Raw genomic sequence first — 27,903 nt, forward strand, 5'->3', positions numbered from 1 at the left:
ACTTTCACAGAGCATTCAGGTTCAGTTCAAGACAACTTTGACTCTAACTGCAGAATTTGCCCACCCAAATACAGTGGTACCTCTACTTATGAATTTAACTCATTCCGTGACCAGGTTCTTAAGTAGAAAAGTTTGTAAGAAGAAGCATTTTTCCCCATAGGAATCAATGTAAAATGCATGCAATTGGGAAAACCACAGGGAGGGTGGAAGCCCTGTTTCCTCCCAGGAGATTCCTAGAGGGGGCCCACAGAGGCTTCTCCCCACTTTTTCCAGCCCTGTTTCCTCCCAGGATATTTGTAGAGAGGTCCCACAGAGGCCCCTTTTCTGGTTACAGTTTCGGAGACTTGGGTTTGTAAGTAGAAAATGTTTCTTGAGAAGACGCAAAAAATTTTTTAAACACCCAGTTCTTATCTAGAAAAGTTCATAAGTAAAGGCGTTCTTAGGTAGAGGTACCACTGTACTTTAGCATAATTATTGCCTAATAACTGCTTGTTTTAAAATTGTATTTATAGCCCAGGAAAAGAAAGTACACATTGATCAGCTGTGCGGTTTAAATTTTTTACTGCTGGTTCTGTGCGCATTGCTTGGTGAGTGTGACATAGTAGATAATAGATGGGGAGGGGCCAGTCAGAGGTAGTATTTACTGGTTCTCTCAACCACGCAAAATTTCCACTACTGGTTCTTCAGAACTGGTCAGAACCTACTGAAACCCACCTCTGACAAGGGTGAATGTGACTGTGAAATCACGGGGTTCATGAAAATAAAGACAACTGCACTTACCTCCTCTCTGACTTTGTGAAATTTGACAGTCTTGTTGAAAACTTCGTCATATTTTTCCATCATTTCCTTTATTTCCTTATGGAGATGAATGAGCCCACTTATTTTCTCAGATTTTTCCATGTCAGGAGTGCCTTTCAAGTCCAGCTGCTCTGATAATTTTAATGTGTATTCTACCTCAGCGTTGAGTTGCTAATGAATTAGGTACAATAAAAATATTCACATCTCAAAGGAAAACACATTTACATTTAAGCCAAGAAAATCTCTGTTCATTTTGTTTGAACTGTTACTTCCCCTTGTTCTGAAAAAGTGAATGCACTAATTTCAGTCTGAACTTCTTTTTAAATTTTATTTAAATACATGGCATTTCATTCAGCATGGCATGTTTGAATCAGTGATGAAATATTTTCTTTTACTACCAGTTTTGTGGGCTTGGTTTGGTGGGCATGACTTGGTGGGTTTGGCAGGGGAAGGATACTTCAAAATCTCCATTGCCTTCTGGGGGAAGGATATTTCAAAATCTCCATTCTCACCCCACTCTTGGGCCAGCTAGAGATGGAATTTTCTGGTTCTCCAAACTACTCAAACTTTCCATTACCAGTTCTCCAGAACCTGTCAGAACCTGCTGGATATCACCCCTGGTTTGAATTACCTTTGGATTTATAAAGAAGTAAAAGGCATATTTCTCAATTGTTAAAGAAACAAATAGGATACAATTTTTCAACATTCTCAGCTAATGTTCTTACCTGAAACTGTGGCTTAATTTCATTAAACTTATTTTGTAATTCTATAAGGATTGAAAGATTTCTTCCAAAATCAAGCGCCAGCATAGATCTGAGTCCCTCTTGAAGAACGACTAAGCGTTGTGTTGTCTATAATGCACCACAAAACAATTTGTAAAATTTTAGAATTCAGTTTTTTGAAACAAGAAGAGACCAGTTTTAAGGGGGGGGGAAGGAATGTTAAACTTTCCTTCAATAATATAAGTTCCATACAATATAAATTCCATATAATTTCCACATGCGCCTTCTACAACGTTTCTTCCCCAAACCCCCAAAATTTTAACCTTAGACTGCCTACAGTCGACCTCTCCCCATTCCTTAAGAGGTCTGTAAGGGGAGGGGGGTGCATAAGTGCACCATTGTACCTACAATCCCTGTCCTACTGTCCCATTGTCTAAATTTACCTATACCTACTTTGCTTTTGTTTATGTTTATACCATACCTATTATCTTATGCATTTTGACAAATAAACAAATAAAATAAATAATACAGGCTGCCAGCAGGATGCAGAGAAGCTTCCTTAAAAGCTTTTAGCCACTGACAGTAGTTTATTTCTCCCACTGCCAGATTAACCAATCAGCGGCGGCTGTGCAATTTCATACTCTGTATATCAGTATATAACACACTCCAGGGAGGATTTAATAATGAAATTTCATGTTTCCTTAAAATTGCTAGAGGAAATTCATCTTTTTGAAAAACACCGTTGTTAGGAAAAATGTCTAGACAGTTCAGCTATTATGCTTTCAAATCTCTTGAATATAGTGCAAAAAACCAGTTTCTTTAGACATGGTGTTCTGATCTGCCCAAAGCAAAATTAAAACAAGTGGCAATTCAATTTTACCAAAGAGGGTTAGGAATAAATATTATGTAGATTTCACTTACATTTTTAAATTGCTCATTAAATTTTCCACATTGTTGCTTGATCGATTGCACTTGATTCATACTAAGTTTCCATCTTGCCCAAAGCTCGGTTAATTCTTCTTTTTCTTTGTTCAGAATATCAAGAGTATGTTCCGTTATTTGAACAACATTTTCCACATTCATTATTAGATTGTTATTCACCTGTTCCAGACAGAATTTATAATTTTTTTTCTGACAGTGACAGAAAGCTAACTATTTTGGCATCTTTATGATGGCATCAAGAAGGGACAGAGATTTCTTTCAGCTCCACCTCATGCAATGCTATATATCTTCCTAGAAGTCAAACTAAATGTATGTAATATGCATCATGCATCTGACTCCATTTACCACTGTGCAGAAATAATGAGACTTCAATACTTCCTCCCAGGTCCTTTGTTCTTAAAATCTGAACATTATTTGGGAATAAAAGAAAAAAGTCAAAACCTTCCATTGGTATCCATCCAAATATTAAACAGGATCCTTGAGAGAAGATTTGACTCATGGAACTATGTATATCATCATCCCACTCTAGATGGGGTTACCATGTAGTATTTCTATATATACCCTAAATGACTTGCATAGCTTTACCCTAAAAGGTATATTTAATTATACTCATTGTGGCTTATCCCAAACATATAGGATTAGTTCAGAAATAATGTGGGAAAATAAACATTGTTGGTGTTGTACATACTCCTCATCAGTTGGAGGATGATGAAGATATTGAGGACTCGGATTCAAATAGTGTTTATGAATTAGTGGGGGCCCCGGGGTTACAGGTAGTAGAACAGGTGGGAGGCCAGCCACAGGATGGGGCTATGAGTTCAGGATCTAGTGAGGGAGAATCAGACACTCTCTGGGTTAACCCTAAATTCAGAAGGGCCCAAAAACGTAGAGAGCAGAGGTCTGGAAGAAGATATTAAGGAGAGGAATGGATTAAATATTGTAGTGGTGTATTTGGCATGTCAGGGGGTCAGTGGAGAAGAAGGGTGGAGTTTCAACATTGCCGAAAGGATAAATGGATGTGTTTTTGCCATACTAAGGTAAGCCAAAGTATTTTATATTGTTATCAGTTAGTGCTACTGTTTTTTCAAAGTTATGCTGTTAGGAAAATAAATCTTGTTTAAATGAAGCAGACGGAGGAATGTGAGAAATGCAGCTAAGAGAGAGATAATGGACCGAGTGCTGTATGGAATGTGTTTGAATTACAGGAGAGCAGAGAAATAAATGGAGTTTCTTTATTCATGAAATGATGCATTTAATAAGAGTTATTTGTAATTGCTAAATTTCTACCAGAAACCAGAACAGTTGGTAATTATAAATAATCAGAAATGGCCTCACCATCTTTACTAAATTTATAAAGTCATGTCCCATATCTTGAGTGGAAAGAATCTTCTTCAAAACCAAATGCCACTGGGCATCAGCTGATTGCAACAAGGCCTCATTCTTAGCTTCAATGTCTTCTGCAGGCTCGCTTATATAGAATTCTTTCAGCTTCTGGGCATCATTTCCAATCTAAAGGGATAAAAATGAATCAACATGGCTATTCTTTTCTGAAGATTTATGATGGACATTCTTTAGGCTATTGAGTTGCACCTACAGAATCCTTGAAGTTCTTCCTTGCAGTAAATAAAAAGCTAAGGCAAGAACTTAAAAAATGTTTTGTTAAATATATAGCAAATAAAATTAGAAAACCTGAAACCATACCTTATTACCTTTACTCTGTTTCTCTTAGAGGTTTGAGATGGTCTTTTATTCTTGTTAAATGAGACCAGGGGTGGGCTACTGCCCAGACAGGGGGGGATCTCCACCCTAGAGCACCCAATTTGCACTGAAAGTTGTTGAAAGAAAATGCAGGGCGTCCTGCATAAGCCACGGCCACAGTGTGGTAGTAATAATTTTAGTAGCCCTTCACTTAATGAGACACTTCACTGTTTGCTCTGGAAACTGCACTACTAAAGCAGGGAATGAAAACCAGTAACCTTCTGCTGTAATTTTATCACTTTCAGCATTCTGAACTATTGTCTGTACAGTCTGGTTGTAATGAGCAACGAAATCCAGCAACATCTAAAGAGTCATGAGTTCCTTTCCTATTTAATAAGAAGGTGTTAGCAAAGGCATAATTTCAAAGACTTTTGCTAAATTAATAATTTTGGTAAATTAATAATTATGAAATAATTATTTGGGACACTAGTTTGACATTGAATGTTGCCCTTTCTGAGAAGAGAGTTAGAAGGAAATTTTCTGCTCAATCAGTGGTCCCCAACCTTTCTGTTTCGGCGGACCAGCAGAAGTGACTGCAGTGGCAGCGGGAGAGAGATGGGATGGTTTTGCATACACTCGAGCACCGCTTTCACAAATGAAGCTTCATGCACACTCACCCACCACTTCTGCGGCCTGGTTCCAAATGAGCCATGGCCGAGCACGAGGCCACAGACCAGGGAACAGAGTAGAGTAGAGTAAAGTAGAATAGAATAGAATAGAACAGAATATAACAGAATAGAATAGAATGTTATTGCCCAAGTGTGATTGGCCATACAAGGAAATTGTCATGGTGCATATGCTCTAAGTGTACATAAAAGAAAAGATTCATTCATCAAGAATTATAAGGTACAACACTTAATGACAGTCTGGATACAAATAAGCAATCAAATCATATTAGGAACCAGTCAATATAAATCACGAAGATATGAACAACAAAGTTACAATCATACAGTCATTAGTGGGAGGAGATGGGTGATGGGAACGATGAGAAGATTAATAGTAGTGCAAACTTAGTAAATAGTTTGACAGTGTTGAGGGAATTATTTGTTTAGCAGAGTGATGGTGTTTGGGGAAAAACTGCTCTTAGTGTCTAGTTGTTCTGGTATGCACAGTTCTTGTGTCTAGTTGTTCTGGTGTAGTGCTCTACAGCATCATTTTGAGGGTAGGAGTTGAAACAATTTATATCTTTTCAACTCGTGTAGTATACAATCCTCAATGGAAGGCAGGTTGGTAGCAATTGTTCTTTTCTGCAGTTGTAATTATCCTCTGAAGTCTGTGTCTGTCTTGTTGGGTTACAAAACCAAACTAGACAGTTATAGAGGTGCAGATGACAGATTCAATAATTCCTCTGTAGAACTGTATCAGCAGCTCTTTGGACAGTTTGAGCTTTCTGAGTTGGGAAAGAAATGCATTCTTTGTTGTGCTTTTTTGATGATATTTTTGACATTAGGTGTCCATTTTAGATCTTGCGATATGTGGAATGTAGAAATTTGAAGGTCTCTACTGTTGATACTGTGTTGTCTAGTGTTGTAAGAGGTGGTAGTATGGGAGGGTTTCTTCTAAAGTCTACCACCATTTCTACGGTTTTGGTTTGGTGATTGATCCCTGTGCTAGATCACTTGACCAATTTCATCTCTATTTTAAATTACCCTTTATCTTTAATTCAATATTTAATCTAATTCTATCTAATGAAGAGGAACTAAAATATGCTACAACATTCTTCCAACATATACTCTTTATCTATGTATAGGCTCCCACAAACTTTATAGAGGACCACTTTCTCCCATACCAGTCAGCACTGCAACAGCCACCACAAAAAATAATGATCAATTCACTGCTTCAGCCAGCAGATTGGTAGTCATTTCTTTATGTCAAAATAACAAATGAAGAATCTGCAGTTTTCAAACTAAGTCTTTGCTATCAAGTTTGACACATATCAATGCCAACTGGGGAAGGGTGCAACATTATTCTGAACATTATCCCATTATATATGTCACCAAAAGTAGGTATCCTTCAGATCATAATTTTTTCCCACAAAATATGTTTAAGTACCTCATCTGATGACTTTAAGAAGGCTACATATGGCTTAAGGATTTTGAGTTTTAAGGAAAGATTTCTGTTCAGTGTTGCCAGTTCTTCATTTAAAAGCTCAGTTTTGTTTGAAAAAACTGCTATTTCAGTGGTTTCTAGTTCTTCCATTTCTTTACAAATTCTTACAGCCAATTCTAGTTCATTGGCCATCTCCTACAATGTATAACAGAGAAAAATAAGTGCATTAACATTTTGAAAATTAAACAATATTCTCATTTATTGGTTATCAAACAGTATTATATTATATTTTAGAATGTTTATCAGTATATCCTATTATGGTTTGCACACTGATGCTAAATTTATTCTTTCCTCCCCTACCAAGAGTTCTCAGATGTTTTATGCCACCACCACTACCACCACATTTCTGAAATAACGTATATTTTCCTCCCCATGAATAGTTTGATAGTGTTGAGAGAATTATTTGTTTAGCAGATGGCTAAAAATGATTCAATTGTGGCAAGAATTATGCAATAAAATAATGATTATCTTTCATAACTTAATGTTAATTTATGGATCATGGGAGTTCAGAAAATTTACAACTGCTTGACATGGGCTCAGGCAGAGAACGTGAAAGCAAAGCCAGTTGCATCACAAAGAGTGAGAAACAAACTCTAGTTTGATTTTTGATGGTGCTCCAATTTTGCTTATGCAAGATTGATCAATTAAAAAAGAAAAAGAAATTTTGACCTTCTGATAAGCTGTTTATTGAACAATGGATAACAGTTTGAAAAGCCCTTTTATGACCCTATAAAAAGGTTGGAAGATCTTTTGGAACAATTGAGGGTACAGAACCAAGAATGCTAATTAGTATATGAAGGCTCTATGAAGGACTGTTTCCTTCATAGAGCTTTCAGTGCCACATACTGTATTGGTTGGGTTTCCAATATATGAAGATAAACCTGTATGTTAGGAGGAAATAGTGGCATTACTTTAAGAGCTAGGTAGTAATTATGAGATAGGCTGCAATTTAGCCATATAAGGGAGACAGATGTGCTGCTCTCGGTTACATTCTGTTGTTACATTCTGTTGTGTTGAGCTATTGTTGAATTGCGTCTGTTATGCTGTAACAACATCTTGTAATGTTGGTTACTGGTGAATATATGCTGGTTAGTATTAATATCTGAGCTGTGTGCAATATGCTGTGTAGAATATACTATACTGTTGTAAAGGTACTTGCTGTAGAATACGAGAATATACTATATTGCTATGTGTGTAATAATATATGTACCTGCTGTGTACGTAATAGTATATATACTTGCTGTGTACGAATTAGAGAATATATGTAATACTATACTGTAATGCTTTGTGCGAAGAAGAGATGCATTATGGATGTATTATAATTACTGTGTAAGATTATGGGGCATACATAAGTGCACTAGTGTGCCTTTTGTCCCCTGTCCAATTGTCTTTCCTTTATCTCATATATCATATATATTTTCTTCCTTTCATATATCTTCTCCTCTATTTTTACATATTATCTTTATATACCGTATTTTCCGGCGTATAAGACGACTTTTTAACCCCTGAAAATCTTTTCCAAAGTGGGGGGTCGTCTTATAGGCCGGATACTGCGCCCATTCCACAGCCGCGGGCGGGAGGAGGCCGGGAGCAGGATTGGGGGGGGGGGAGCGGACCCGCACTCACTTTTGGCTCCGGGGACTGCGGGTGGCTATGGCGCCGAAAGGAAAAAGCGCTGCTGTTGGTGCTGTCGCTGCCGCCTGAGGCGGCGGCACTCGAATCTGGCGTGGTGGAAAATCTGGAGGCAGGCAAAGATTTTCCACCACGCCAGATTCGAGTGCCGCTGCCTCAGGCAGCAGCGACAGCAGCAACAGCAGCGCGTTGATGAAGCCGGCGAGGGAGCTCCGGAATCGGTTGGCGCTCGCCCGACGCCTTGTTTTTTTATTTCCCCTTTTGGTTTCTCTTCACAGGCGGGAGTTCGGGAGGCAAGGGAGCGCTTCGAGGAGACAGCGTCTTGCGGCATCGCTCAGCAACTTCTTTTTCCTTTCGGCGCCATAGCCATCCGCAGTCCCCGGAGCCGAAAGTGAGCGCGGGTCCGCTCCGCCCGCCCGGTTTGCAAGCGGCGGAGATCCCGGGCTGCTTGGCCGAGCGGGGCTTCCATTCAGGACGGGGGCAGGAGGGAGGGAGGGAAGGGAAACGCAGCCCTTTGCCTCAACCCGCCGGCTCCGGGGACTGCGGGTGGCTATGGCGCCGAAAGGAAAAAGAAGTTGCTGAGCGTCCCTTCGTCGTAAACCCGACGGGAGGCGATGCCGCAAGACGCTGTCTCCTCGAGCGCTCCCTTGCCTCCCGAACTCCTGCCTGTGAAGAGAAACCAAAGGGGGAAATAAAAAAACAAGGCGTAGGGCGAGCGCCAACCACTCCCGGCGGCAGGAACTGCGGGGGGTAGCCGGCGTAACGAGCCCTTGCCACAGCTATCCGCCGCTTCTTTCTTCTCCACCTTGCCTCCGCTACTCCCGCCGCCACCTTTGCCTCTTGCCCGGCGGGGAGAGCAAAGGCGGCGGCGGGAGTAGCGGAGGCGAGGCGGAGAAGAAAGAAGCGGCGGATAGCTGTGGCAAGGGCTCGTTAGCCAGAGCGTACGCCGGCTACCCCCCGCAGTTCCTGCCGCCGGGAAGCAGCCCCTTTACATTAGCGGTGGCTGCAATGGCACTGGCGATGCGGCCGCTAGCTGCTCCGAGCGGTGTGGGAACGGCCACCCCTCTCACAGTCCGGTCCCGGGCTGACAGTAAAGGGGCTGCTTCCCATCCTCCTGCCAGCTTGCTCAGAAGGAAACCTTCTGAGAAGGAGGATGGGAAGCAGCCCCTTTACTGTCAGCCCGGGACTGGACTGTGAGAGGGGTGGCCGTTCCCACACCGCTCGGAGCGGCTAGCGGCCGGATCGCCAGCGCCGCTGTAGCCACCGTTGTGGGAGGAGCCTCAGAAAGAAAATAAGAGAGAACAAGAGAGAGAGAGAGAACAAGAGAGAGGGAGAGAGGTGATTCTTGAAGCATATGGTAAAAAGCACCCAAATAATAAGAAACACCCCCCCCCCAGCCCACACCTGTGTTTGAAAAGAATAAAAGAGAAAAAAAACCCAGCCCTCAACTGGTTTTGGAAATGGTTCGAGTGTGTATACACACACATACACACACACACACGTAAGGGGGGGGGGAGAGAGACAGGGATGGAAAAAGAGGAGAAGTGAGAGGGAGAAGGAATGAGGGAAAAAGGGAGGAAGAGAGAGAAATGAGAAACATGAGAGAGAAAAGGGGGAAAGACAGGAGAAGAACCCAGAAATGAGACAGTGGTATAAATTTGAGGAGGGATGATTGACTGTATTTATAAGGGGATGTTACATGGGATTGTATATATGAGGGGGTTATTTATGTGTGTGTGTGTGTGTGTGTGTATGTATGTATTTATTTATTTATTAGATTTGTGTAATTTTGGTTGGTGGTGTGCCCCAGGATTTTGTAAATGTAAAAAATGTGCCGCGGCTCAAAAAAGGTTGAAAATCACTGCTCTAGCAGGTGGTAAATCAGCACTCCTTTTAACTGACAAGGGACCCATTTCCCAGACTTTGATAATTTCCCCAGGTATTTTTGTACCTACTTGACCAACATTATTAGTGGTTGCAAAATTGAATGTTAAACTGGATGCATTTATTTCTGCCTGTTTGTATTTGTTCTTATGTTTAACCATTGAAAATGTACTTTTCCTCCAAAAAGAATCATCTTTCCATATTTCTTAGGCAACATTTTAAAATAACTTTAAAAGCTGAGGTCATATTATTCACCCTGCTCTGTATCATAGCACACTGCACAGTACTGAAAATTGGCAGGGTCACTAATTAAACCCGACAAGTTAAAATCTGTTTAAGTGACATTGCAAGAGGATAAAGACAGAAAGTGCGGAAAGAGGAAAAAATGGATGGGCTGTTTGGATTGCCATATCATGATATCACATACAGATTCTCATTCCATAATAGATTCTCACATAGGTGTCAGCATGCTGCATGTTAGACTGAAAGATACCTGCAGAATAGATGGTAGGAGAAAGAAAAATAGCCAGGTTCACCTTTTTGTGTTGACAAATTATGATGAGTTATAATAATAAACTTAATTGTGGTGAGGAGAAATATGAGAGGCAGACAAGACAGATAGACAGAGACATATGGAGAGATAGACAGAAGAGTGCTCCCACTTGGCTCTCTCTCTCTAAATAATTCATTCATAATTTTAACAATAAGATCTTCATCATTAGTAATTAAAATATTGTGTTATCATGTTCAGAAATGATTTTTTTCTCAATGCAAGTACATCATAGACCTAGACTCAGTCAGGTCTATGATGTACAGAAGAGGGGTAGTCTTATACGGCGAGTATATCTCAAATTCTATATTTTAACTGGAAAAGTTAGGGGGTCGTCTTATACGCCCAGTCGTCTTATACGCCGGAAAATACGGTATATTACTTCATGTCTATTCTCTTCCATATGTATTGTGTATTGGACAAATGAATAAATAAATAAAATAAATAAAAATAAATAAATATTGTATATCTTGTAAATAATACCTTTACTATATGTTGGCTTGTATTATTGTCTGAACAACCACCACTGCCACATGTGCTCTGGTTCAAATACAGTATTTCTATCATTGGGTCTAGGCCCAGTGTGGAATGCTGATACCCTTTATCTTTAATTCAATATTTAATCTATTGAAGAGGAACTAAAATATGCTACAACATGGGGACAAAGGCAGGAGTACAAACACCCTTGATGCTTGCTGATTTTATGCAAAGAAAATATTTCCATGCAGAATAGTAGTATTTTTCTTTAGTTTTACATGTATGTACGTATAATATATAGCAAAACGTAGAGAAATGCATTACATTTTTTTTTAAAAAAGCAAAATGTGCTTAATATTATTTTTGGTGCAATAAGTTTAAAATCAACCCAAATAAAACCACAGTGGTAGTACTGAAATAACAGTTTTTGAAAAATTATAAGACAATTCCTTAGTATGAACATATGATTTAACCATTTAAAACAATGATATTAAAACAGATGCATCAGACCTGACCTTGGTTTGATTCGCCAACTCTAAATATTTTTTCAGGACTTCTTCTGATTCAGGAGCAGATGATCCAGGGTTTACTGCATCTGAGAGTACTGGACCAATGCTTTGAATCTTTGTTGATGCCTTTGTATTAAAACAGATATTAATAGCAGTTGAAAACCGTGTGTAAATATTTCAACAGTAGGGAATTGTAAGGTGAGACAGCTTTCAAGAACACAATTCCCTTAATATCTTTTAAAATAATATACCGGTAGTTTTATGAAGGTGCTATCTTTTTCCTTATTTATTCCTTAAATAAGTTTACACAATTAGTATTCTGATGTATAATATTTGCTATATTATTAGTTAGGAGAAAGCAATTTGTACAATTATGAAGATGAATAATATTCCATAATGGATCATCTTCTTGGAAAGCTGCCTTTCTTTTTTATACAAAATTCATTTAAAATTATGTAATATGATTATTTCAGACATAACACACACACACACATGCAGACACCTGTGCTGAGTGTGAGCAAGTAAATTATATATTCATCTTCCAGTTGATAGAATGCAATTAACTGTAAACTGGTTTAAAAACAGTCTCTAAATTACAAAATTCAGCTTGCATAGAGTAATGGGAGCATGGTTGTGTAAAATTGCATTCAGTTGTATTTGTGGCATATTGGCAAATGGTAGGGAATGCTGAATGTGCTGTGGTAAAACTGAAGCTTGTAATCTAATCTATATATATGGATCAATTGGGTCACAACTATATTGTATTTACATACATACATGCATGCATGCATGCATGCATGCATGCATGCATATATATATATGTCTCTCTCTTTATATATATATATATGTATATATCTATATGTATATGTCTATATCTATATCTATATATGTATATGTATATCTATATATCTATGTCTATATCTATATCTATATCTATATCTATATCTATATCTATCTATATATCTATATCTATATCTATATCTATATCTGTCTATATATATTTGTTTTCACGGGTATATGTATGTAGATTGTTCTGAGTTCGGGTTTTACCCTGTGTAATATTTTGAGTGTCTATGCGATGTTTCGGTGAAATCACATTCACCATCATCACGCTGAAGTTGTTAGCTTCATGCTGCTTTGAATATAGAATACTATATTCAAAGCAGCACGAAGCTAACAACTTCAGCCTGATGATGGTGAATGTGATTTCACCGAAACGTCGCATAGACAGAAATCTCTGAATCCTACATGGGAAGAAACCCGAATATGCCAAGACCTTCATACCTGTACCTTTCGGCGAAATCACATTCACCATCCTCAGGCTGTAGTTCCAATCTTTGTGTTGTTTTAAATGGAATGTTAGCAACTGACATTTCTTCCTAGTATGTAGTGTGGGGGTGGAGATTTGCTTTGAATGTAGCAAATAGATTGGGTGACCACGTTTCAGTGATCTGATTGGTTGCTGTAATCATAGTTATTAGAAGGAATGACATGGAGATTTTTTTGAGGTGTTTTGTTTAAGGCTGATTTCCAAATATAAAATTCTAAAATCATAATTATTAGAAGGATTGACATGCTGATTATTATGAAGTGTTTATTTTGTTTAAGGCTGGTTTCCAAATCTCTGGCAGGCGGGAGGTATCATCTCTTTTATTTAGACAAAGGGGTCTCCCCTCAATTTCGATAGCTTCTAGAGAAATTCTTCTATATAAATTCTCTGTTTTGTGGAGTAATTTAGTTTTTTCAAAGTCAATTTCGTGCCCTGTTTTTTTAATGTGCTGGACAAGGGAGGAGGTCTTTTCTTGTTTTTTGACTGCATTCACATGTTCTGCTATGCGTTGGCTCACTCTTCGGTTAGTTTGTCCAATGTATGTGGCTGCACATGTTTAAGCTGAATTTGAAAATTAAGGGAGACTAGGATAGATCTATTTCGGCCTTATTTTGGCCTCATCAGCTAGCCATACCCACTGGGGCTTGAACCTGCAACCTTTGCCTTGTAAGGCAGAGAATTATCCTCTAGGCTACAGTATCCAATCCCTTCAGCTCTGTACCAGGGAAGGGTTACATTTTGTGTCGAATCACCCTGGTATATTGAAGGAACATCACAGCTCCTTTTTTGCCTCTTGGCCCAACCCAGGGCCATTTCCAAGGCAGTTAATTTTATTGATAGCCGACAATTCTATCTGTATGTGTCACATGTTTAAGCTGAATTTGAAAATTAAGGGAGACTAGGATATATCTATTTCGGCCTTATTTTGGCCTCATCAGCTAGCCATACCCACTGGGACTTGAACCTGCAACCTTTGCCTTGTAAGGCAGAGAATTATCCTCTAGGCTACAGTATCCAATCCCTTCAGCTCTGTACCAGGGAAGGGTTACATTTTGTGTCGAATCACCCTGGTATATTGAAGGAACATCACAGCTCCTTTTTTGCCTCTTGGCCCAACCCAGGGCCATTTCCAAGGCAGTTAATTTTATTGATAGCCGACAATTCTATCTGTATGTGTCACATGTTTAAGCTGAATTTGAAAATTAAGGGAGACTAGGATAGATCTATTTCGGCCTTATTTTGGCCTCATCAGCTAGCCATACCCACTGGGACTTGAACCTGCAACCTTTGCCTTGTAAGGCAGAGAATTATCCTCTAGGCTACAGTATCCAATCCCTTCAGCTCTGTACCAGGGAAGGGTTACATTTTGTGTCGAATCACCCTGGTATATTGAAGGAACATCACAGCTCCTTTTTTGCCTCTTGGCCCAACCCAGGGCCATTTCCAAGGCAGTTAATTTTATTGATAGCCGACAATTCTATCTGTATGTGTCACATGTTTAAGCTGAATTTGAAAATTAAGGGAGACTAGGATAGATCTATTTCGGCCTTATTTTGGCCTCATCAGCTAGCCATACCCACTGGGACTTGAACCTGCAACCTTTGCCTTGTAAGGCAGAGAATTATCCTCTAGGCTACAGTATCCAATCCCTTCAGCTCTGTACCAGGGAAGGGTTACATTTTGTGTCGAATCACCCTGGTATATTGAAGGAACATCACAGCTCCTTTTTTGCCTCTTGGCCCAACCCAGGGCCATTTCCAAGGCAGTTAATTTTATTGATAGCCGACACATATATATATGTGTGTGTGTGTGTGTGTGTGTGTGTTTGTGTGTGTGTGTGTGTGTGTTTCTGTTGGATCACCCTGGTATATTAAAGGAGTGTCACAGCTTCCTTTTTGCCTCTCGGCCCAACCCAGGGCCATTTCCAAGGCAGTTAATTTGTTCATAGCCAACAAACTATATTACGTATGTGTCACATGTGTCACATGTTTTTGCTGAATTTTAAAATTAAGGGAGACTAGGATAGTACTATTTCGGCCTTATTCTTGCCTCATCATCTATCCATACCCTCACTGGGATTTGATCCTGCAGCTTGTAAGACAGAGAATTAATCTTTAGGCTATAAGGCTAGAGTGGAGCCCTGTTGGCGTGACATCAACCAGAATTCTGTCTTTGCTCTCTGTTGGTGATGGTTTGCAAACCAATGGCAGAGCTCAATCTGATATGTTTAACTTAATACTGTTTTAATGGATTTGCTAATATCAGGTTCTTTGATGCTTAAAGTATAATTGACAAATTGACAAATACAAGCAGTATTTGCTAGTCATGAATAGAGATGAAGAAGAGTATCTTTCTTATCATCCTACCAGGTATGGGGAAAAATAAAACCATTGAGTATTGAGGGAAGCAGGGAGGGAGGAAAAAGTCTTCCTGCTTTAACCCTGTCCATTTCTCTTCCCTCCCTTTTGAAGTATAGCTGCTCTTTTTGAGATTTGCCAACACTGAAAAGAAGAATCGGCCTTGAAGAGATGGGGAAGAGTGAATTTGACTTGTCCAACTTCAGGAGTAAATTTATAGTAATTCAAGGCAGTGAACATATCCAACCCAATTTCTTATATTACTGGAAACCTTTCCATTGCACGTATGCTACTAGTGATAGAAAAGGAATTAAAATTATGTATCTTTATCGAGAACTTGAAATACGTTTATATGAATCTTTGAATACACCTTTGTAGTATTTTGTAATATATTATTTCCATACATATGTCAGGTAGTTATACCTTGTTTAGGTAATCTTCTAAGGAAGTGGTTAGCTGTTCCTTGTTTGAGGGAAATTCTCCATGATCAGGAAACTGTTTGATCAACTGATCTACTTTTTTCTCAATGTAGTCCATTCTTTCCTGAATCCCAATCATCCAAGGACTGAAAGGGCAATAAAAGAATGGTTAATTAATTAATTTATTTATTAGATTTGTATGCCGCCCCTCTCTGCAGACTCGGGGCGGCTAACAACAATGATAAAAACAGCATGTAACAATCCAATTAATAAAACAACTAAAAACCCTTATTATAAAACCAAACATACACACAAACATACCATGCATAACTTGTAATGGCCTAGGGGGAAGGAATATCTTAACTCCCCCATGCCTGGCGGCATAAGTGAGTCTTGAGTAGTTTATGAAAGACAGGGAGGGCATTTCTAATCTCTGGGGGGAGTTAGTTCCAGAGGGCCGGGGCCACCACAGAGAAGGCTCTTCCCCTGGGGCCGGCCAAATGACATTGTTTAGTCGATGGGACCTGGAGAAGGCCAACTCTGTGGGACCTTATCGGTCGCTGGGATTCATGCGGTAGCAGGCGGTTCCAGAGGTAATGCTGGCTGGTAAGTGAAAGTGTAATGTTAACTGCAGTATGTATTCTAATATTTTATATCGTAATTATTTACTATTGCTCTATTTTCAAAAAGCCCAATGATAATGAAACCAATGCACAGCGAGAGCTTACGATATACCATTTTATTCCAGTTCTTATTTCCCATCTTTACCATATATGGACCTCAAGTTATATATGTAATGGACCTCAGAATTCATCAGACCTGATTTTTCAGCATTTATTTTTTACAGTGGTTCTTGTGCAAACATAAATTCAATATGGTGGTCATGAAGTGAATCCATTTTACCCAAAGGTCTGTTTTTTAAACTGGAAATCTGAAATAAGTGCCAGAAACTGGCAAAAAACCCCATCAAAAATTGTTGTCACGTGACCCCAGATGTTGCAAATGGCTGCAGAGTTGAGCTGGTTGCCAAGTGCCCAAAATGGAGTCATGTAATCAGGCTGTGTCCAAAATGGAGTCAGGTACACTCATGTAACATTAAAATTAGGTTGTTTTGAGGTGTCCATTAAAACTTTGAACAATTGCTATTGACCACTTATATAGTAAGTCAAGGACTACCTACATAATTAGCAATGCTTAACCCTCTAAGAACATTAAGTGTTGTATTTTAATATAGTACACCATTTAATAATAATAATAATATAATAATAATTTATTAGATTTGTATGCCGTCCCTTTCCGAAGATGGTTTTATCAAAATTAGGTTGTAAGTTAAAATGCAGTTTTAAAAAATACATAACTGCTTCTGTTTCAGATCCAAATCTTAGCTGTAAAGAGTTTACCTTTTTTTAACAGACAATTCACAATGATTATTCTCCCTGTGAATTTTAAGACTAGCACATAAAAATGTTGTTATAAACAAAAATTAGCACACAGTCATGTGGCAAAGAACCAACAAACATGCCTAATATTTAAACTCCAGGGTGCAGAATTATAATAATGCAAAGACACTAGGTAGTTCTCTTCAAACTGCTTACGACATACAATTAGGATAAGAAAATTGCACTTAAGGAACGAATTGTTCCCTTCAGTTACCGGTAATTTATAACAGAATTTTTCTCTGGCAAAGCATTGTGAAATTAAATAGCAATACAAACTCCATTAAAATATTAATAGTGATCATGAAAATCATTTGAGTGCCTAAAAAGAATTGAATTCCCAGTAGGAACTTTATTAGATCTGAAAGTCCTGTTCAGAATAAAAGTACATTATAGTTGAAAGCTGAACTGAAATATATCACTCGCTCACCCACCTACCCTCACCACCCCCTAAATGATGATTGGTAGAAATATTCTGAACTGGTAATACAGAATAGAATAACCATAAGTATCTTAACTAAATGTAATTCAAAACCAGCTGTTCCTTTATTACTGATGTACAACTTAATAGAATTTTTATTTAAAACAATCCTATTTTCTTTCAGGACAATTTCCATTTACTGTAATGATACATGGAGATGAACAAGATCAAAAATTTCCTTCTTTGCCAGCTGAAGTTCTGCTTCTTCTAAGCTTATGTGGGCAAGTAGAAATGGGCTGGCAGGTTAGCCATGGGTGTTCACATATAGATGTTACTGCTTTTGCTCATATTGTTTCATTCATTCATTCATTCATTCATTCATTCATTCATTCATTCATTCATTCATTCATTCATTCTTATTTATAGCCACATCCATGTTACATAACAATTTCCAGTCATTTATGCTGGCTCCCATATTGCTTGTCATAGCACTGTCTATGACACAGAAACGAAGGTACTGCTTCTACTGATCATAACGAGGATTGGAGTCTTCCACCATTACTTGCCCTGGCTTGAGAAAAGCTAGAAAATAAATCAGTTGGATGGGCTTTTAGAGACAGCCAACAAAATTCTGTACAATCACTTGGGATCCAAACTTATCATAAGTGGATTTGGATGAGGGCAATTACATACTAGAAGAAAAGTAAAGAGTCCAGAAGCAGCTCTAGCCACTCTGAACAAAGTGAGAAACCCCATCCTAAGCAAGAAGACTACGCCCAAATTGAACACAATAGGGAGGAAAGAGCTTCTTTAAAAATGATCCCATATATGGACCTATAGAAGAAAACTCATACATCTAAATTGAACACAGTAGGGAACAGTTTCCATAAAAATGACTCTATGTATCACTGATAATGAATCTTTTTTTGGTTGAGTGCCAAAAACACATGTACACATGCAATAGTGCACACATGTCTGCCCATACCATAATACAATACACATCACACTGTAGTCTCCGGACTTCTGATAGGCCTGTTGGACCATTTTTTGCCCTCCCCAGACTTTAGGAAATCCTCCAGAGCCTATGGATGGTGAAAAACAGGCCCAACAGGCCTACCAGAAGTTCAAAGACACACTTCTGGTAGGCCCATTGGGCAATTTTTCGCCCTCCCCAGACTTCAGGAAAGCCTCCAGTGTCCAGAGGCTGTGGATGGCAAAAAAAACCCCAACCCATTTGCCATCCACAGGCTCCAAAGGCTTTCCTGAAGCCTAGGCAGGGTGAAAATGCCCTCCACAGCCCTCCGGAAGGCTGAAAATGAGTTGGCCAGGGTGCACATGCACTCTGGAGCTGACAAAGGACAATATGATGTATGTGGAGCTCTCCAGTTACATATTATACTTACCTTTGAACATCTTGTTTGCTAAGTAAGGCTTGTCCCTTCTGAAGAGCATTATCTGATTCATTTTTAATTTCTTTCTGTAGTTCCTCATGTTTTATTGCCAAAATGGGCAAGCTGAAAACTTTAGATTCAAAAAGCTTAAGGGAAGCTTCTACATTTTCCAGTATATCATATGCCTGTCAAATTTTAAAAAGAAACAGTTTGAAAAAATTACAAGAAGCATAGTGACTGGCAACTACTATGATTAAGACAATTGCTTGAAAATCTTTCAACAAACCATTTTTCCTCTTTATGACATTATAGAAAGACTGTATAGTATATTTTGTTACATCCTTATTTTGTTAACATTATGTAGTAGGGTAGGGTAGGGTAGAGTGGGGTAGGGTAGGGTGGGGTGGGGTGGAGTGGAGTGGAATGGAACAGAACAGAACAGAAGACAACAGAAGACAACAGAAGACAGCAGAATAGAATAGAATATTGACCAAGTGTGATTGGACACAGAAGGAATTTGTTTCTGTTGTATAAGCTCTCAGTGTATATACAAACAACATAATCATAAGATACCAATAGTAGAAGGTAATAGAAAAGATGAGAGGGATAATAGTAATATATCCATACCAAATGGTTAAATATCCTTAGACTAAGGTGACCAGATGTCCTGCTTTTGGTGGGACAGTCCCACTTTTTAATAATTTGTCCAGCATCCCGCAGCATTTCAAAAATGTCCCACCAAATATTCTATTCTACCATTGCATTTTGGAATGAAGAGGGGGATGGCCAGTAGAGGGGGGAGAGCAGGAGGGGAGGGGCATGTTTCAATTCTGCCCCTCCTCCTTCTCTTCATTGGTAGAGAGGTCTTTTTCCTGCTCTCACCCCTGCCCCAACCAAGCCATGCTGACCGCGGCTTGGTTGGTCCAAGGCAGTGCTTGGAGGTGGGGTATTCTGTGGAGCTTGAGCCCAGGATGGTTCTTGGGGACCATTGTAGCAGCCAGTGCTGCGAGGAGCCGGGGGTGGGGGGCGCCAAGCCCTGGAGCAGCCCTCGAGCCATGTGGAATGTTGCTCTCTATCTTCCTGAGCACGACCGGGCATTTGACAGGATTTGGCATCTTGGAAAGTCCCCTTCTTCCTCCGCCTCCCGTGTGAGTCCTTCTGGCCAGCTCCTTTAGTACAAAAGGCCCGGCTGGCTCAGCTGATGATCTCCTTCTCCATTCCCCCTCCTCTTCTTCTTCTGCCCTCCCCCCGACTCAACCATGGCATGCATCCCTTTGCTGAGCTCAGCCTTGCTGAAATGATGGGGGAGGGAGGAAGAGAGAGAGAGGGAGAGGGAGGGAAGGAGCGAGAGGGGGGCTGCTGAGCCCCTTCTCCTTTCCTCCCTCTTCCTCCTCCGCTCTCCCCACGACTCAGCCATGGCGTGCGGCGTGACATTAAAATGGAGTCTATTTCAACCTTTGCTCACTGAAATGATGGGGGAGGGAGGGAGGAAGAGAGAGAAAGAGCGGGAGGGAAGGAGGGAGAGAGAAAAAGAGAGAGAAAGGGAAGGAGGAAGAGAGAGAAAGAAAGAGAGAGAGGGTGGGAAGGAGGGAGAGAGAGAAAGAAAGAAATAGAGAGGGAGGGAGAGGGAAAAAACAGAGAAGAAGGGAGAGAAGGAAAGTGAATGAAGGAAAGAAAGAAGGAAGGAAGGAAAAAGAAAGAGGGAGGCAGAAAGAGAAAGGGGGAAAAGAGAAAGGAAGAGAGAAAGAGAGAGACAAAGAAAGAGGGAAATAGAGAAAAAGGAGGGAGGAAGAGAAAGAGAGAGGGATGGAGGGAAGGAGGGAGAGAGAGAGAAAAGAGAGAGGAAGGAAGGAAGAGAGAGAGAAAGAAAGGAAGGGAGAGAGAGAGAGAAAGAGAGAGGAAAGAAGGAAGAGAGAGAGAAAGAAAGAGAGAGGGGGCAGAGAGAAAGAAAGAGAAAGAGAGGGATGAAGAGAGAGAGAGAGAGAGAGATAAAAAGAAATGATTTTTTTTTTTTGCTCCATATAGACCTTATTTTTAATCAACACAGTCACACATGTCAATGGTGTCCCGCTTTACCAATGTTAAAACCTGGTCACCTTACTTTAGACATAAAACATACTGTAGGATTTAGATATTCAGCAGAGTGATGGCACAAGGGGGAAAATGTCTCTGTGTTTTGGCATGAAATACTCTATAGCAGCAGCCTTAGGAGAGGAGCTGAGATAGTTTACGTCTAGGATATGAGGAGTCTGTAGATATTTTCTCAGGCCTCTTTTCATGCAGTGTACAGATCCTTGATTGCAGGCAGGCAAGTTGCAATTGTTTATTTTTTCTGCAGCCCCAACTATCCATTGAGGTCTATATCTGTCTTGTTTGGTTGCTGTACCAAACCAAACATGTATGATATTAATGTGAATTTTAACAAAAAGGGCTTCTACAATATTTTTTAAATTCCCCTTTTTTCTGAAGTCTCCATGTCTTTATTGTTCCAATTATTCTCCCTACCATTAATAGCAGATCTGGGGAAAACAATCTTATCTCACTTTCAACTAGTGGAAGAATTATATCAGATTCTATCACAGATGCATATTATTAGTTCTAATCAATTCAGTTTTTCTTATATTATTGAATCAATTCTTCATGACATGTAAGAATTTTAATGACATGTGTGATCATTTTAATTGCTGCAATGTATGCAAATGATCTTTATAATCTTTATAATTTCAGGTTTGATATAATTGGATTTTCTTTTTCAAACCGTGCACTTCATGCAATAAACATGAAAAATGAAGTTTAGGAAAAACTTCAGTATAGGAAAATACTCTTTGAGAGCATATCAATAATCTATCAGTGTTATGCTATTTGGTTTTAAGTTAGAAAAATACAGTCCCAAATGATATTATATCCATTACACAGGGAAACTCTATATTTTGCTCAAACATCCTAGACTTGTCCCCAGAAAATGGCCATTTCAAAAAAGTGTATCATGGTATCATATGGCCCCACAGAATGGCTATCTCAAAAAATGTATAATGGTATAATTGTATTAACCTTTTCAAGTAAAGTTGTTCAAGAGAATTGTCATAATAAGTGCGTACTGATACTATATGCCTGTGATGAGGAACCTATGCCATATCAGAGGGCACGTAAAGCATTGCCCTATGTCAACTGATTTTTGGCCTTGGGGAAAGCCATTTTGTCCCCCCAGAGACTTCAGAAAAATTTCCTTGAAGCCTTGGAGTGCAAAAAACTGCCCAATGGGCAAACTAGAATTTCAGAAAAATGGTCTTCCGGTTTGCCCATAGTGCTGGTTTTTGCACTCTGGAGGCTTCAGGGAAGCTTCCTGAAACCCCAAAGCATGAAAAACAGCCCAACAGGCAAACTGGAAGTTCAGAAAACAGACTTCTGGTTTGTGCGTTGTGCTATTTTTTGCACTCCGGGGCTTCAGGAAGTTTCTCTGGAGGCTCCAGAGTGGGAAAGACAGCACAACAGGCAAGCCAAAGGTCCATTTATTTTGAACTTCCGATTTCCACATTTGGCCATTTTATTCACTGTCCCAGGCTTCAGTGAGGCAGAAATCAGCCCCAGTTTTCATGTTATAGGAAAACAGACTCAAGCAGAAGAAACTGGTCTTTTGGAATGGAGATTTTATATCCATTTAGAAAGACTGAGGCATCTTATTCATAAAAAAAACCCTTCAGCCACAAGTTCTCACAAAAGGCTGGATCTAATGGGATTAAGAATTTACATACTTATTTATTTATTTATTTATTTATTTTTATTGATTGTTGCTGTCCAATACACAATGAGGGTTTTAGTGGGTATACACATAGTAAAATACATGATGAAGGTTATAGAGGGTATACTCATAGTAAAATATATCTAAGAAAGAATAGAAGAGAAATTATAGGAATAGACCATATCAATGAAAGAATTAGTCTTACTCAAAATAACCTCTTCTTTCTATGAAGTGGAAGAAATACAAATTTTCATTCCTACTGTTAATTGAACGCATTGGTTGTTAACATAAAAGAACAAAAACTGAATTGGATAATTTAAATTAGTTATCACAGAGCATTGTAAAAAAGAAAACCTGAAGATTAATTAATTTTCCAAAATCACAGCAAGGATTATTCATTATCTGTATCTGCTAATTCTAATTTGTAATTCTGAACCAAACCAAACATAAATTCTTTCTCATAATTAATCTATTCAAATTCTACCCACACAATAAGATTGCTTTGATCATCTATGTTTTTTAACACATGGCAAAAGAATAAACTGTGTGCATGTGCATGTGTAAAGACACTTCACTGTGTGTAACACACATAAAATCCAGCCAGTTCTCATCAGTTAGTAAATTGCTTAGGCAGTTGAGAGAACTAGTTAAAGATAAAGATTGTTTGATTGGTCTCATCCTTAGGAAATTTCTCCTTAGTCCTAAGTTACTTCTCTCTTTGGTTAGTTTCCATTTATTGGTTGATGCTTTGGAAAATAGATTGACTCCCTCATTTTTGTAGGAGTCCCTCAAATTAATCAGTGGAATAACTTGCCTCCAGAAGTTGTAAATACTCCAACAATGGAAGTTATTAAAAAGAGATTGGATAGCCATTTGTCTGAAGTGTTGTATGATTTCCTGCCTAAGCAGGGGGTTGGACTAGAAAACCTCCAAGATCGTTTCCAACTCTGTTATTCTATTCTATTTTAAATATTGGAACAGTGCTATTTTATTGTGCTATTATATTTTATATATATTTTATTTTGATTTGGACTAAGGAAATTTCCTTGTGCACATGAGCAAGCCACACCCACCAAGCAATGCCCACAGAACTGGTAGGTTTCACCACTGGTGTATATGTATGTTTATATGCATGTACAGTGTTCCCTTGATTTTTGCGGGGGTTGCGTTCCCAGACCGCCCGCGAAAGTCGAATTTCCGCAAAGTAGAGATGCAGAAGTAAATACACTATTTTTGGCTATGAATAGTATCACAAGCCTTCCCTTAACACTTTAAACCCCTAAACTGCAATTTCTCATTCCCTTAGCAACCATTTAGATTATTACTCACCATGTTTATTTATTAAAGTTTATTAAAAAAAATATTTATTAAAGGCGGCTGAAAGTTTGGCGATGACATATGACGTCATCGGGCAGGAAAAACCATGGTATAGGGGAAAAAACCGCAAAGTATTTTTTAATTAATATTTTTGAAAAACCGTGGTATAGCCGTTTCGCGAAGTTTGAACCTGCGAAAATCGAGGGACCACTGTATATGTATATCTATATGTATGTGCGTACATACACACACATTATATAAACACACAGACACATACAGAGAGAGAGAGAGACAGAGAGAGAGAGAGAAAGAAGAGGAAGGACTTATGAGAGAAGTATGGAAGGAGACCAAATGTGGGAGAGTTATGTCTAAGATTGTTATGTACAGTGATCCCTCGAATATCGCGAGGGTTACGTTCCAAGACCCCTCGCGATACTCGATTTTTCGCAATGTAGTGGTGCGGAAGTAAAAACACCATCTGCGCATGCGCGCCCCTTTTTCCATGGCCGCGCATGCGCAGATGGTGTTTTTACTTCTGCGCCTGGGAAGACCCAGGGAAGGTTCCTTCTGCCGCCCAGCAGCTGAGGAGCCGCCTGCCTGCCCGCCTGCCCGCCGCTTGTCCGGCCGCCGCTTGTCCGGCCGCCGCTTGTCCGGCCGCCGCTTGTCTGGCCGCCGCTTTTCCGCCCACCGCTTGTCCGGCCGCCGCTTGTCCGGTCGCCACTTGTCCGGCCGCCGCTTGTCCGGCCACCGCTTGTCCAGCCGCCGCTTGTCCGGCCGCCGCTTGTCCGCTGCCCGCCCGCCGGCCGCTCAGTGCATGATCGGGGTTTCCCCTTTGCATGGGCGGCGGGGAATTCTGGGAGTTGAAGACCCAGGGAAGGTTCCTTCGGCCGCCCAGCAGCTGATCTGCTCGGCAGCGCAGTAGCAGCAAGGAGCCGAAGATGGGGTTTCCCCGTTGCCCACGCAAAGGGGAAACCCCATCTTCGGCTCCTCGCTGCTACTGCGCTGCCGAGCAGATCAGCTGCTGGGCGGCCAAAGGAACCTTCCCTGGGTGCCGCCCGCCGCTCGAGAGCAAGAGGGAGAGAGATAGAGAAAGAGAGAGAAGGAAAGAAAGAGATGAGAGAGGGAGGAAGAGAGTGTGAGAGAGGAAGAAGCAAGATAGAGAAAGAGAGAGAGAAAGAAAGATGAGAAAGGAAGGGAGTGACGTCATCGGGTGAAAAAATCGCGATATAGCGTTTCGCAAAGATCGAGATCGCGAAACTCGAGGGATCACTGTAATGGAGTTTGTGATGTCTGTAAACCAGAGTTCCCCAACCTTTCTGGCTTTGTGGACTCATGGGAGGGGGGAGAGAAGGGATGGTTCTGTGTGAGCAGCAGTCAAGTAAATGGTGCAAGGCCTGGTAGTGGGTCGCAGTGCAAGGATTGAGGATCCCTGCTGTAAGCAATTTTAATGTTCATCTGCAGCAACATTCATTTAAATGGTTAACAGCTCACCATCTAGTTCTACACAAACGTCAGCCGCATAAAACTGACTGGAGTACATGAAGATTAAGGTAAATAAATTGCATTGATATAATAAATAAAAACAGCATTTTTCCACTTTATAACCAACATCTCCTTTGGATATTGTAAAAGTAAAATTATGTTGTTCAAAACGTATTTGGGAAAATAAACATGGCTCATTATTTTTGCCTTTTCATTATTTTTTTATGGATCAAACTCTTTACTGGAAAAGTATGTTTGGTGGGCTGTTGATTCACCCGAGGCATTCTCCTTGAAAGAATTCCATGTTGCTTTGTTCAAAATTTTTTGAAATACACTATTACACAATCCAAGTAATGGCTTCAATCAACCATTTAAACATACTATTTCTCAATTTCCTATACATACTGTAGTCCTCTTAGACTGTTATACCTTAATCTAAAGCGCCAAAATCCTTAGTTCATGAGACACCCCACAATGTGCCAGAAAACAGATTCTGCAAGGTGGATTTTAATAGCCAAATATTGATTCATACATGGAGTGCTTTATTGTACAGTGGTCCCTCGATTTTCGCGGGTTCGAACTTCGCGAAACGGCTATACCACGGTTTTTCAAAAATATTAATTAAAAAATGCTTTGCTGTTTTTTTCCCCTATACCATGGTTTTTCCTGCCTGATGACATCATACGTCATCGCCAAACCTTCATCCGCCTTTAATAAATATTTTTTTTAATAAACTTTAATAAATAAACATGATGAGTAATAATCTAAATGGTTGCTAAGGGAATGAGAAATTGCAGTTTAGGGGTTTAAAGTGTTAATGGAAGGCTTGTGATACTGTTCATAGTCAAAAATAGTGTATTTACTTCTGCATCTCTACTTCGTGGAAATTCGACTTTCGCAGGCGGTCTCGGAACGCATCCCTTGCAAAAATCGAGCGAACACTGTACTGCTTAAATGCAAACTCAACCTTTAGATGATTAATCAGCCACTATTTCCTACCATCTCCTCCTTGGACCAAACTGAGCACAGATATTGTTGACTCCATAGAACAAACAATGTCACTGATTATTACTCTTTGATTATGAACTACAGTGGTGCAGTGGTTAGAGTGCCGGTTTCCTGCAGTTTGGCAGATCGAATATCACCAGGCTCAAGGTTGACTCAGCCTTCCATCCTTCTGAGGTCAGTAAAATGAGGACCCAGATTGTCGGGGGCAATCTGTTGACTCTGTAAATCACTTAGAGAGGGCTGTAAAAGCACTGTGAAGCGGTATATAAGTCTAAGTGATATTGCTATTCCTACCCTGAGGCAGCTTTGTTTGACACTTTCAAACTTTCAGCTCTTGCCATTCTCTGTGCACAGTATATTTTTGCTAATTTTGTATCTCCTTATGAAACAGTTACGGATCATGAACAACATTTGTGGGTCGCCTGGCTTTAATATTTTTCCTATGTGACATTAAGCATATCTGTGCTTCCAAAGAGCAAGAGAAATTTCAGGTCACAAAGTGTGAAGGGAGGCAACTAGAAAAAGGAATTTGCTAAGGTTTTAACTGCATATCATCCTACCCCACAAGGGCTTCAAAGCAGACACCTGCTAAATTGCTTCTTTCTCGGCACATTTGTACCAACCATCTTCGTCAGTCTCAAGTGAAAGTGGATGATTCAGCTGTTGCAGGACATCATCAAAAATAGTGGGCCGAAAAGAAACATTAAGCTGATGCTACATGTTTAGTTAAATGATGGTTTGAAAGTAGGGACTTGGTACTCATTGCTAACAATTTGGCTGGTGATAAAACTTCAGCCAGTATATAAAAGCATGTTTGACCTTATCTTCTGGAGCATTTCTGAGTCTTTATTTGAATTATGGTAGCGTTTTAATTAAAATGTCAAGCCTCTTAGAAAGGTTCCATCTCAGCTGAACCGCAGCGATGTGGCAATCCCTTCTACTTCAGACTGCACAACTGCTGCATCTCATGATACAGAGACTTCTTCACCATAGAAGGCTGAAGCGGAGACAGCAGCTTAGTGGGAAAACTGGAAGCTCTGAAGTGACCTTCAAATAGGGGGTGACAGCTAGACATAGCAGATTTATTAGAATACCTTCTAGAATTCACGAAGTGGTTTGGGGTGTGGTGTGTGTGTATGTATGTGTGTGTGTGTGAGAGAGTGAGAGAGAGAGACAGAGAGAGAGAGAGAGAGAGAGAGAGAGAGAGACAAAGAAAAAGAGGGAGAGAGAGAGAGACTGGGTGTGTGAGAGAGAAACTTGAAACAGGCCATTTCTGGCCTCTGGATGGCCGGGGGGGCGGGGAGGCTGTCTTCTTCAGGCTCCTAGAAAGGCTCTGAAGCCTGAGGAGAGCAAAAAAAGGGACTTCCTCCTCACCCCCTCTGGAGGCTGGAAACAGCCTATTTCAAAACTCCTAGTGGACCCAGGAGGCCCAAAAATCAGCTGGCGTACCCACCAATATGGCTCCACGTGCCGCAGATTCATCATCACTGCTCTAAACTGTTATATAATAAATAATTTTAAATTATAACTTAGTCTGGAATCCCTAAGAAAGAACATAGCAACTCCCATAACTATGCTATTCACTTCAGCTTTCTTTTCTTCAATTTAGAATAACATAGTTC

General features: G+C 39.9%; 1 protein-coding gene across 4 annotated transcripts in view; it reads right to left on the reverse strand.

Annotated features, from left to right (window-relative positions):
- The window catches only part of CCDC141 (coiled-coil domain containing 141), a 146,509-nt gene that overhangs the window by 31,566 nt on the left and 87,040 nt on the right, over nt 1-27,903 (reverse strand). For 3 of the 4 annotated variants that reach the window (XM_070731847.1, XM_070731849.1, XM_070731850.1), the window contains 8 exons: nt 18,748-18,920; nt 15,492-15,633; nt 11,388-11,507; nt 6,273-6,464; nt 3,798-3,971; nt 2,442-2,651; nt 1,524-1,649; nt 781-969 (listed from right to left, as the gene is read on the reverse strand). In XM_070731847.1, the coding sequence (XP_070587948.1) occupies nt 781-969; nt 1,524-1,649; nt 2,442-2,651; nt 3,798-3,971; nt 6,273-6,464; nt 11,388-11,507; nt 15,492-15,633; nt 18,748-18,920 (1,326 nt within the window). The remainder of the gene's footprint in view (nt 1-780; nt 970-1,523; nt 1,650-2,441; nt 2,652-3,797; nt 3,972-6,272; nt 6,465-11,387; nt 11,508-15,491; nt 15,634-18,747; nt 18,921-27,903) is intronic. The other variant, XM_070731848.1, reaches the window with a different exon arrangement.

This window comes from Erythrolamprus reginae, chromosome 1 (assembly GCF_031021105.1).
Source record: "Erythrolamprus reginae isolate rEryReg1 chromosome 1, rEryReg1.hap1, whole genome shotgun sequence".
Classification (NCBI taxonomy): domain Eukaryota; kingdom Metazoa; phylum Chordata; class Lepidosauria; order Squamata; family Dipsadidae; genus Erythrolamprus; species Erythrolamprus reginae.